This window comes from Egretta garzetta, unplaced genomic scaffold (genome assembly GCF_000687185.1).
Source record: "Egretta garzetta isolate BGI_Z169 unplaced genomic scaffold, ASM68718v1 scaffold656, whole genome shotgun sequence".
Classification (NCBI taxonomy): Eukaryota; Metazoa; Chordata; class Aves; order Pelecaniformes; family Ardeidae; genus Egretta; species Egretta garzetta.
In genome coordinates, this window is record NW_009259968.1 from 1,032,390 (window position 1) to 1,044,689 (window position 12,300).

The 12,300-nt window shown below is 38.4% G+C and overlaps 1 protein-coding gene across 1 annotated transcript in view; it reads right to left on the reverse strand.

Annotated features, from left to right (window-relative positions):
- CNTN1 (contactin 1) overlaps positions 1 to 12,300 on the reverse strand; it is an 88,158-nt gene that overhangs the window by 12,919 nt on the left and 62,939 nt on the right. Inside the window, exons 18-20 of the mRNA XM_035895771.1 lie at positions 8,698 to 8,801; positions 2,152 to 2,338; positions 654 to 766 (exon numbers count right to left, since the gene is read on the reverse strand). Coding sequence (XP_035751664.1) covers positions 654 to 766; positions 2,152 to 2,338; positions 8,698 to 8,801 — 404 coding nt within the window. The remainder of the gene's footprint in view (positions 1 to 653; positions 767 to 2,151; positions 2,339 to 8,697; positions 8,802 to 12,300) is intronic.

Here is a 12,300-nt window from a genome sequence, read left to right on the forward strand (position 1 = left end):
GTGAAACATTTTCAGCAATTCCCAGGAAGCAGTTTAACTCCTCAAGCAAAACATGGACATGTAGAACATGACACTAATTTTCTTACTGCCAAGCAAGCAGCAAAGTTAAACAGGAATTAATTTTTGAAGCTTTCTAGATGCCCTATAGTTAGTATATACACTTGCTCTATTTATACAGTAATTGCATCTAACAAGGTTAAGTGTCCCTTCCCTTCCTCTACGTTCCCAGACTTTAAAGAAATCATGTTCCAGGAACTTTAGCTCCCATGGAGATGGGAAAGGAAAGCTGGAACAATGCATACTGGTATAAGGAAAAACTATTAAAGTTTTTTAAAGCATTATTTTTAGCCAATAGACAATAAATGTAATCATCTGGGAAATCAGGTTGCTACAGTCACTGATGTACGGTTTCCCACAAAATGGCTCACTGCCCAAATGAATTTCAGTGCCCCAATGTTTTTTCATCGTACTGACTAATCCTACTGACTTTGCCCTTAGCCTACTGGATGCTGTGATCTCTGAGCATGATACCTTCCTTCATCTTTAGCATGCAACTATGTTTAAGTCTGAGTAGGTACCAAAATTCAGCACTGTCTATAAAATATACCTCATGTAGTACACATAAAGACAAAAAATATTTTCATAGATCATACTTTGTATCCTTCAACTGCAGACTCATTTGACATTGCCTTCACATGATCCCAGGTGATGATGTACCTTGAACCAGATCTCACAGAACTGATAATTCTTGGACGTTGGCTTGGAGCTGAAAAGCAACATATGTATAGTGTGCACATAAATGTGGTTTCATAAGCATTCAATGCCGTTTTTACTAAGACATGTAAAAAGGGGAAATTATGGCTGATCTTTATATGTCTAAAGGACAGGCTCCTTCCTAGAATGAACTGCTACAGCTCCAGCCAGGCAGTTATGTATGGCTTGTGCAGTGGCTGCTTTGTGGGTTTGCCTTTCTCTGTTACCAGAATGGAAGTGGCCAACGTTACCCCTCACTTTGTTGTTGACTGTTGGTGTTTGCTGGCATGCAACTATAACTATGTTCAGAACCTCCCAGAAATGTGGCTTATGTCATATTTATTCATTGAGATTAAATATTTAATTAATCATTTAAAGGCATTTCTACAGCATTTACATTCTCAGTAGGAATCAGAGTAACCCCCTGCAGAAACAATTAATTATATTTCACACAATAAACTTATAAAAATGGAGCCTTATTCAACACAAATGGACCCTGCAGATCCAAGTTGCACAATACATTGTTTACTGACAGATATCCTCAAATTAGTTGTACATATTTTTAGCCTGTATGTGTGTGTATTAAATATAAAAGATGTGTTTCTTAACTGAATATTGCTCAGCAGATTTTAGTGCTAGGTATGACCATTAAGTCAGGACCTATATTCAGAAACCTATTACAGCATGTAAATTCAAGGGTGTGATTCAGACCACTCACTTTTCAAGGCTGCCTGATCCTGGCTTCCTCTACTGTTAATGAAAAAGGCAAATGGTCACATTTTAATAGCCAGAATATAATACTTCATGCTATTGATTAAACAGAAAGCCATAGCTGCCTAAGTGAGTGGTGATCTGAGTTGTTCATCACTTGGAGTATCATGTCCAGCTCTGGGCCCCTCAGCACAAGAAAGACAGTGGCAATCTGGAGTGAGTTCAGCAGAAGGCTACCAACCTGGTGGGGAGCTGGAGCACTTGCCCCGTGAATGGAGGGTGAGAAAGTTGGACTTTTTCAGCGTGGAGAAGAGACTGCTTTGGAGGGGGTCCAAGAGCCACCTGACTGTTCTTATAAGACCCTGAGCAACCCAGTCTGAGCTTGTAGCTGACCACACTGTGAGCAGAAGTTTGGACCTTCCAAGTCCCTTCCAGCCTGAATTGTCTTATGAGCATATAACCCGTGTTTCCTTACCATCTTTTATAAGATATCCACATTGTACATGGCAACAAAAGTGAGGACGGAGATCCTTGGTAGAACTTTTCAGACCAAGAACCAATACAACATAAAGGGAAAATATTGGTTATATAAATGAGAAGCCAAGTTTGAAGACATTATGGACATGATGCAACATGCAATAATGAAGTATATGACATTATACATAACCTAATGCTCCATTTACTTACGTGCTTTTCTGGTAATGATATCGATGGTTCTACTGGGAGGTCCATAGCCTGCACTATTGAAGGCAGAAACATCTACATGGTAGCGAGTATTAGGCTTCAGGTTTTCCAGTTTGGTTGAATATTCTTGATTGCTCACTTGTACGCGCTGTGCAGCTGCTTCTTTATCATGAGCAGCCCAGTAACGAATCTGTAAGCAATCAGATTGAATGATTATATTTAGCATATTTAGTCAAAAAGAAAGTTTGTTAAAAATTATGTATGCTGGATATTTCTATACTACATACTCTGGGTAATAAGCGAGCTCAAAGAAATCTAACAGCAAGAGCACGGAATTCCTTCTACAGGATGTGATTTTAACCAAGTTGTATATATACATATAGAAATAGAAGAAAATTCAGATTTTATTGTGAAACCTTTTCTCACAGTGGTTTAACTTGTTCTCAGCTAAGCCATTAGAAGTCTGGGAGATGGATAATGCCTTCAGAGAACAAGACTATTTTCCTCTTGCTGTTTGAGCCTTTTACTCTGAACTTTAACATAGTATTCCTACATTACAGTGTAGACTAAACTCTGTTAATGTTTTCACCGACTATTTTCCTCTTGCTGTTTGTTTGAGCCTTTTACTCTGAACTTTAATATAGTATTCCTACACTACAGTGTAGACTAAACTCTGTTAATGTTTTCACAAAATTTTGTTTAAGATGTCTTACAAATTTGATCCTTTCATACTTCTATCTAGGGAATGAGAAGTATCCAGTCATGTTATCTGTATGTGCAGGTCTAGATACATGTACTTAACCATTTTCTAAAATTCTTTGGCTAAATTCAGTCAGATTTCATATTATATGACATTTGTCAAAGTAGATGAGAAAGAACCTGAAAAAGCTTGAACTATGGGAAAAGCATCAGTGTAAGCTTGTAACATCTTAAAATCCAAAGTCAATTAACTGTACAAAGAAATTCTGTGAGTTGTTTTTTTTTTTTTTCCAAGAGATTGCTCCATTCTACTTTAATTCATTACACATTACAAAGCACCAGTTTAAAAGAGAGTAACTGCTATGGAGCAATGCCATTCCATAGGTGTGTCACATACGTAGGGTCCTATTCTGCATGGCCTTGTGAGATGCAAATGAGAGTAAAACGCTGCCAGTCTCTGGGTTTTGTCTGGTTTGTAACCATTTGCATAAGACTAAATTACTGCACTAATCTGAACAAGTGGGAAGCCATGCCCATTACATTTTGGTTTTGAGTGTTTTTACTCTCAGCACTTCTGCTTGGCTTCTGCCTGTCTTCATAATGATTTTTGGGTATGCTACATGAGGACCTTTTAAAAGCTTTTTAGGAAAAGGTTAACGTTGTTGGTAATTTCAGGCTCTAGGAAAAATCGCGCTTTGTAAGATTTCACTGGTGACATCAGGTATTCTGTTATTTTATCTCTTAAATAGCAACCACTTTAATCTTCTGCTGACACCAGTTTTCCTTGGAAACTTCATTTAAAGAATAGGTTAGAAGAGCAGATAGTTTTTCAAGGTGTTAGTATCAAAGTTCTCCTCTCTACAAATTATGGGCACAACCCTTGCTTGGCAAGGTCTTATTTTCTCCTGTTCATGTTTATATTAAAATGCTTAATAACAACATTTGTTTTACATTTTGATCATGCAGTGAGGCTGAACGAGGAGAGGTGCAGCAGAGGATTTCTCTTCACCTACTTCAAATGTCTTCAGACATGGTAACAGTCAAAATCACTGCACAGAGCTTACTCTCATTTAAATACTAAAGTCTCTTGTCAGAGTTTGTTGCCTCAGTCTTGCCCACCAGTGTTAGAGGTTACTCATACTCTGGTTATTATAAATGTGACAATGTCATAATGGCTTTTCTCATTCTTTCCCGGTGTAGAGAGGAACATATTGTACCTGCAGGCCCAAATGGCTCCCATTTTTAAATACCGCATGCGTACCTGCCTTTCATCAGGCATGAATGGGTAATTTTTAGTTATATAGTTGTATGTCCTGCACAGTGGTTTGGAAGTTTAATCCACTAGCATCCTGAATGCCAGTTTACTGTAATTTAGGCACTCAGACTCATGAAATTCCCACTTATCCAGGTGGCTATTTTGCTGAGTCAACAGCCTTTGCCCCCAAATGAGTGAGGAATGTGCACCCAATCCATCCTGCAGACTTCTGCAGCAAGGTTGGTAACCTCCGCTTGATGAAAGTTTCAAACTGGCGTGGATCTGAAACCATCACAGTCATTTCAGCTGAAGGTCTGATTATAATTTTCAAGTCAGATTCTTTTTTATATGATTATAATTAACAAACTGTTGTAGATAAGCTGCTGTTGTTGAATGCAACCAGCTGTATCCCATAAGCTGTCAACTATGAGCAGCTGACTCAAGCGTGAGAGGGCACGAACCTCAGGAGCTAGAGGACATCATGTCCATCTCTGTCCCTAAGTTCAAACAAGTTTCTAGCCTGTGGCAAAGGGATGTCTGTGAAGTTCTAGGCGGCCAAAAGTTTCTTTGCTACGACAGGACCAATGGTAGCTTTGTTGTTGATATTAACTGGCCACTGTAGGCTAATCCATTTTTAGTATGTTCTATTATGTTAATTAAGTACCTGCTTTACCTAAAGATGGCAAACACACTTTATGGGAAGCTTTTGTTTATCACGGGGCATATGCTGGAAGCCTTTGAATACCTCTGACTTGCAAAACTTTCTACAATCCTACTAGTTCATTTGCACTACAGTGGTGCTAAGGGTGTAATATAACAAGTAATATATAGCATCAAACAAGACAAGCGAGAACAGTGAATGAAAATGCAAATTACTTCAGAGAGCATATTACATTTCAGGCAGAAGTAATATAATTTAAAAATTAAATTAAATTTAAATCCCAAATACTATTGTTCTTGGCAGCAATGTTGTGGACTTAACTAATCCTATAGTGTGTGAGCTGTGTGTCGCACCCTCAGAATGTTCTTCTTTACCTCTTCATTTAATAAAGAGCCATGTCTACATATTTCAACCATTGTAACTACTTTTGGAAAAGAAAAAAATTTGAAATAAGATGACTCCCTTGAGAGCTAAGAAAAAGTACTGTCTTCTTGATGCCATTCCTACTTTTCTCTTCTCACTTATTATTTAAATACTTTAAAAGTCTCCTGAAATAACTTGGAAATTTCTTTCACTCTCTTACCTCTGTGGAAGTGATACTAGAATTAATTGCCCCACTGTTTCAAGATACCACATTTCCCCACTTTGCTCAGTAGCTCCTCTTTCTTTTTATTAAAGAGCTTGGATAATAATCCCAGACAGTCTGCTTTTTCCTGGTTCTCTGCATTTACCTTGTCAGGGTTACCCGCAGGTAATGAATCCCCAGGGGACACAGGAGGGTATTTCACCCCAGCTCTAGGGTTTGTTGTAGGAGAGAAGCCAGCAGTGATCTCTAGGAAGGGAATGCCCTAGCCATCATGAATTAGTGCAGCCCTCTGTGCTGAAAACAGGGAAAAACACTCATGGTCCTCTCCTCTATGCAAATTTTAATATATTGAAATACATCAGAAGTTGTTTCTATAAGTATTATGAAAAAACAGCCCTCATATTCATGAAAGTTTTACATAGGAGAGACATAAAAGAGATACTTTACTCATATTAAGAAAGAATGGTAATGGCAAATAGCATCTTCCAGTAAACAAGGGGCAATGGTGGTAAGTAGTGATAAATTTATTTAATAAAACCCCCATATATCTATCACATAGAAGCAGCAGGAAATGCATATAATGTCTTTGGTATTGCATGCACTGAAGAGCTGTGGTCTTTAGCAGGCTCTTTGCAAGAACTCATAAATCTTAAATTCTCTATATAGATTTCATACTTTATCTCTTCTTTAAGTGTCAGCTGAGGATACTCCCTGTAATGGCAAAATGTATCAGCTCACACTCATCACCTTGAGGGCAGTCACCCTGACAGTATGCATTAGTGTCAAGAAAATCTGACTCCTCCTGGTGTGAAAAGTGTTTTGTCACAGGGTGAAATACCGTCAGGTACTTTGCTCAGGGTACTCCCACCTCTTAAACTCTAGCATTTAAAAGGTCAATTAGGCAATTTTCAGGTAAGCCACAGTGCAGCCAAAGTAAGCCATGGTGAATGAAGGATTTTGTGTTACAGCTGAGCAGTAATTAAAAAATAAATATTGGAGTATTTCTTGATGCCTATAGAGATAGAGCCTTCCAGACATATTCACCGGAATTTTGTAATGTAGTTCGGGTGCTTCTACCCACCCTCTCCCCAACTTGTATTGTAGCTTCACAAAAGCCATCTACAGCCTTGACATTCAAGAAGAACCCTCTCTATTTTCACCCTCTCCCATGGCTCCTTCAGGACTGACGGGAGATGAGATCTTTAGGAGCACAGGACTTTCTTTTTGCCCTCAGTGTAGAAGCACAGGCTCGCCCTTTGCTGCTTTCCCCACTACTAGAATGAGGCTGGTGATTGCTCTAGAGAAAAAGATCTCAGAATTAACACCTTACTGAGCTCCATGGGGCAGTAATTCATGCCTATCACTCTGTTGATTGTGTAGCCTCTTTTTCCATATAGATAACTAGATAGGTTAGTTTAGAAAAAGAGAAAGAAGAAATTAATTCTCATGCCACTGCTCACTTTACATATTCAAGCTACCCAGTTCATACTGGATTTGTGGAGGCGTAGTACTTCTCTAGGAATGAGTGGATGGAGTTACACTCCAGCCATCAAAACAAGGCCACACCCCGCACCTCTATATTCTGTGTAAGAGCTCTCCACCCATTCCCAGGGTATCCCAGCTTTCTTCAGAACAGCGGTTATTACTTTTTCAGCCCAAAGATCCTCCATGATTCTTTCTGGCTTTTTTCCTTTTTTCTGTTGACTACCCTGTGCATCCTGTTCTTTCTTGCTGAATCCTCTCCCCTCCCTTCTTTCCCCAATGTCCCCTGACAAGCAGCTCAGATGCCTTTACATAAAATAAAGTAAAATTTAGAAAGCAGCCGAAAGTGGGTTGCCTATGGGAATGTTCTCCCACCATGTTCTCTCCCTATTCATCCTCACCCCTCCAGCCTTCCAACTTCCTTCCCTATTACAGCTCTCAGCATGCTTTATCGCCACGGCAATCCCAACCTCTCCAGTGCTCTCCTTGTTGCAGCTCTCTCCACACCCCCACAAGCCCCCCAGTTGTGTGCCCGATGAGTGTCTGTTCTGGCTATTCAGGGTGTGCAGGATTCGTGCCCAGTTTCTATGCAGACTGTCCAGCCTGGGAGTGCCATACTGCTGCATGGCTGGCTGGCTTGAGCTCACAGATCTCGGCGCTCCACCTGACTCTCAGTTATGACCATGAATTTGTCTATCCTGTTCTAGTTGCACAGTTCCTATGAAACACCAAAACAGTGGGCTGCTTTAGTAAATTAGGAGTTACCATCGATGTCAGTGTCTTAATTTCAAACCCCAGTGTCCTCTGCTTGTAATTTTAACACTTTATGTGTCTAGAATCAAGCTTTATATGGGACACTGTGCTAGTTCCTATTGAGATCTTTGCTATGATCTTGTTATGGTATCCCAAAAGTATTACATAAATCTCATGGAGACAGAAACAGAGATCAGGAAATATAGAAACAAGTACTACTAAGTAGAAGAACATTTATTCAAAGATTTCAGTCATAAAAATACATTCTGTGAGGTTACGCCACATTTGTACGTGCTCATTTTTGAACAGAGAGCCTACCATCAAGCAGACAACTTAAATCACAGAGCAAGTCACTAACAAGGTAAGGCCCAAATCCCTATTTTGGAGTGCAGCCAAAGTAAGCCAGCTGTACACTGCGGAGCTCCTCAGCATCCACTGTGCATGGATGATGTTAAGACTTCCCTGCTGGAGCACTACATGGCCATTTGTGGTTGCACCCACCTTGTGGCTGTTGTCATCTTTGTACAAGGACAAGAACAATTTTTACCAGTACTACCACTTAGTCTTGGACCAGGTGGACACACCTTGAAGCTTTTTCATGTGGAGAATAGAAACCACGAACAAAACATTGTTGTCTTGCACAGTAGCACTGACTCTATTATACTGGATTCTGGTCATTTGTCACCTGGTCCCACTTACTATAGGATTTGTGGGTGAATTATATTAATAACTGTTGAGAATTTAAATGGGCCACGAGTTAGTTGCAATTTCATGTCCATGTTGATAATTATACCCAAAACTTAATCTCAGTATGTTTTGAGAAGGTAGAGATAGACATTCAATTACATAACATAAAGAGACAAGATGCTTTTATGAAATAATGATGCCTTTTTTCAGTTAAATAGCAAGCGCATACGTTTGTTAATGTATTTTAGTAATGAGGTACATAGCACCAAAAATAATATGTTTCTCTGGATGTGAAATCTGTACAGAAAACAGCAACTAAGGAGAAGTGAACCCTAAGAGGCAGAATGCTAGAGCAGGAATTATCCTTGCATTTAACTACTGAACTTAAATTAATGAGAAGATATACAGTGTCACCTCTCAACTCACCTGATATCCTTCCACAGATTTATCAGAAACATGGTGCCAAGAAACAGACATTTCAGAAGATGACAAAACTTTTACGCTCACATCTGTAGGTATTTCAGTTGGAGCTGGAAGACGAAACAGATGTTAAACAACCAGTCTCATCAAGTGGTATTGTTATACTTGCGTATTATTTTCTTGGTATCAGGGGGCCAAGTGTGTGAGTCTTTAATCTGTTTTTACTTGAGTAAACTTTAATTTCAGTGATGATCCTGTATGGGAAATGACTTTATAAAAACAGGCAATGATTCTATTACTTGGCTCAGAGTACGTATTTCTATGCTTCAACAGATTCCATGTTGAAATTTGTGTAAATTAAAACCAGGCTTTGATAAATAGAATGAAGCCTCCAGTGATCTTTTACTAAATTGGACAGTAGCTCACAGATTATGTACATCAGATTTTTGAAGTTAGCTACACACAAATATTCATGTGTACGTCACTTAGTCATGATGATACAAAGTTTTTATGAGACGAGATATTAGACATAGAGCTGGCCAGTGGCACATATAAACTTGAGCATAGGTGTGAAATAATCCAAGAGCACCCTTCTATTAGGCATACATCACAAAGTTGATTTTATTTGTGTTCTTAGTTCTGGACACCAGCCAATGCAGAACACAGACCATTATAATGTGGCATGCTTTTATTCAGGGCTTAGAATATTAAGTTCTAGTTTAATTATATGAAGCTGTTAATTTCACTGTCGCTTGCATTTTAAGTGAGGTAAGGCATTTAAAGAAGCATAAACTTAGCAATGTCTATAAAAGATAAAGTTTTCCAAGCTAAGAACAGTTCTCTGTCGCGAATTGTTTTGAAACAAGTTGCAACAGACAGGCATGGCAGCCTGAGCTGAGGAAAGCTTTCATATAGTTAATCTTCCAACTGGGCATCCAGTCAACTATGCATCAAAACAGCCACTGTTAAGAAAAAAATCAGTTACATCTCTCATGAAAAGTATCCTAGGTAACAAAATAATCTTATATGCAAAGTTACCTTTTGTAATTGTCTTTCAATGACTGTTAATAATGCAAATGTATAATTAAAAAATAATACATTATTGCAAAATTGTTTTCACAATGACAGGAATATAGATAAGCGAGTGGCCTGCGCACTCATTACTAGCAATCATTACTCACTACTAGCAATGGCAGGTATGACTAGTAGTTGTCGGATATGGAACTTGGCTTCAAAGATGTGGGAACACAGAAATTCCCCATTCACTAAAGTGAATAAAGGTGCCCACAGTTATAACTAGACATGCATAGATACATTACAAAATACACAACTTAGTGGAAATTCTGTTATTATATTTATGTATGTATGGAATGTTGTATGACCATATTGCTGTAAAATCTCACTAATACCTTTGACAAGTTGTGTTGTCTGATGGTAGTAATATCACTTGCTGATTCAGAAATACAGAAATACAGGTGGAATAGATGTGATCATCTCATCTATTCCCAAATCACCGTCAGACTCTTCTCCATTGTATCAATTGCAGAATTTGCCCAAATGTTTCATATTGAAAAGTTCCAACTTCCAGGGATTTTGCTGGTACAGTATTCTAAACAATATTTCATCTGCTTATGCTTGTTCATGAGCTCCAAATAATTTATATCCCTATTTGGCATTTATGTTCTATAAATACTTTGAAGTCTCTCTTGAGCCAGAAAGATGACATCAGTTGCTTTTCTCCAGACTTCTAATTCAGTAATTCTCCTGGTAAAAGAAGCGATCATGTGGGCCTCACAGTATGTTCTCTTCACTGAAAACACAGTGGTCATCACACAATTATCTTCTAAGTGTAACTATACAAAGTTAAGGCTGGGAGCCAGTAAGCACGCTGCAAGGTATCAAAGTGACTTTGTACAAGAAAACTCTGGAGAATGTTCTTTGGGATAACTTCCATTACACCTATGGGAAAAATCCTTCGAATCCACCTTGAAGTTCCTGGATTAGATATGGTCAGGAGTCAGAGTCATAGCTCTGCATAAGAGCTGTGAGGGCCACTGGTAAGGTTTGGAGCACCATGAATCTGACTGTTTTGGTGACTCTTGTGCTTGAAACCAAAGAAAAGAAGTAGGTTCACTGAGCTTCTATTCCTTTTGCTGCCTGGATCTGTCATCATTTAACCACAGGTCTTTCTATCAAGCATCTGGAATTTGCTACAGTCTATGTTAGAACATCAGCAGCCACTGAAGTGACTTCTTTATCTGGAAGCTGTCACTTCTACATATTTGCTTTTCTTCTGTCTTTTGGAGCTACTAGGCTCTGCCATGTCTGAACTCAGGGAGCTGTACAAACACACTCCCATCCCTGACATGGTGAGTATAATGCTAACATAAACATGTGGGAGCTTATCAGTCAGCTGTTGATAACGCCTCTGAGAAAGGATGGATACTGAAATGATATTTGGCAGATATGGCTTTTATTACACCATAGCTATTTACTAACTCATTTATACAATTGCAAAAACAACCGTTCTATTGCTGTAGCAGCTGTTGACGATGATATCCTAAGGTACGCTTTTCTGAGAAAAAGGGTTAGTATTAACCTCTTCAGATGGCTAAGTAATGCTAGCTTGAATCCTGAATTATCGTAAGAAATGAAAGGACTATTTTATCTTCTCTCTGTGTGTGGGCGATTCATGTGGAAAGTTCCCATTAGTGCTAATGGGAATCATGAACATAAATCTCCCATAAAGTACACAGAGTAAAGAACAGAGTCAGAAGTGTGAGAACGTGCCCTTGTTATCATATCCCTCCTCTTGGCTCTTTGGTCTGGATCTGTTGACTTTGTGAAGGAGATTTTGCTCTATGGAAAGAAAAATATGAGCAATTTTTCTTTGGGTTTCTGGCAGAAATTAATAAACCACATTTTTTTTAAAACAGACTTGAGTGATTAAATTAGGATGTTGTATATATTTCTCCTGATTTAAGGTAAACCTTCTTCTAGTGCTTTCTCTCCCCTGCTAAGTTTGGAAATGCCATTTAAACTTGAATCCTAAAGATCACAGGATGTGAAATAATTCCAGCAAGAATTAAGAAAAAGATTTTAGTGAAATGTCAAAGAGGTTTTCATTAAATTATTCATTTGACAGATCTAACATCAAAACCAGCATAAAAAATGTGGCAGGGATAATTTATATTAGACTCTAAACATGCTAGAAATATAACTAGATACAACTGAACTATCGTTCGTTCACAAGTTTTGGGCTAAATTCTAATACTGATCTACTCAAATAATAGGCTTTAGTGTGGTCTGTTAATAAGAAAAAACCCACACATATGTCAAGTACGTGTATTAAGGTCACAGAGACACTGCTGGATAACAATGTAAATGTTTTAGGTAACAAATATGAGGATCAGAAATTTTTTTTTTTTAAATTCTTAAATCTTTTAACAAGCTGTGTGAAAAATCTTGAATGCTTCTGTGTATTGCTCATTCAGACATCAAGTACAGCCAAGTGCTCTGCATCACATAGAAAATTAGAGTCTGAAGTTGTTTATTCAGTACAACTGCAAGTGTTTTGTGTGAGCAATATACACCCTCCTTGCTGAAAGT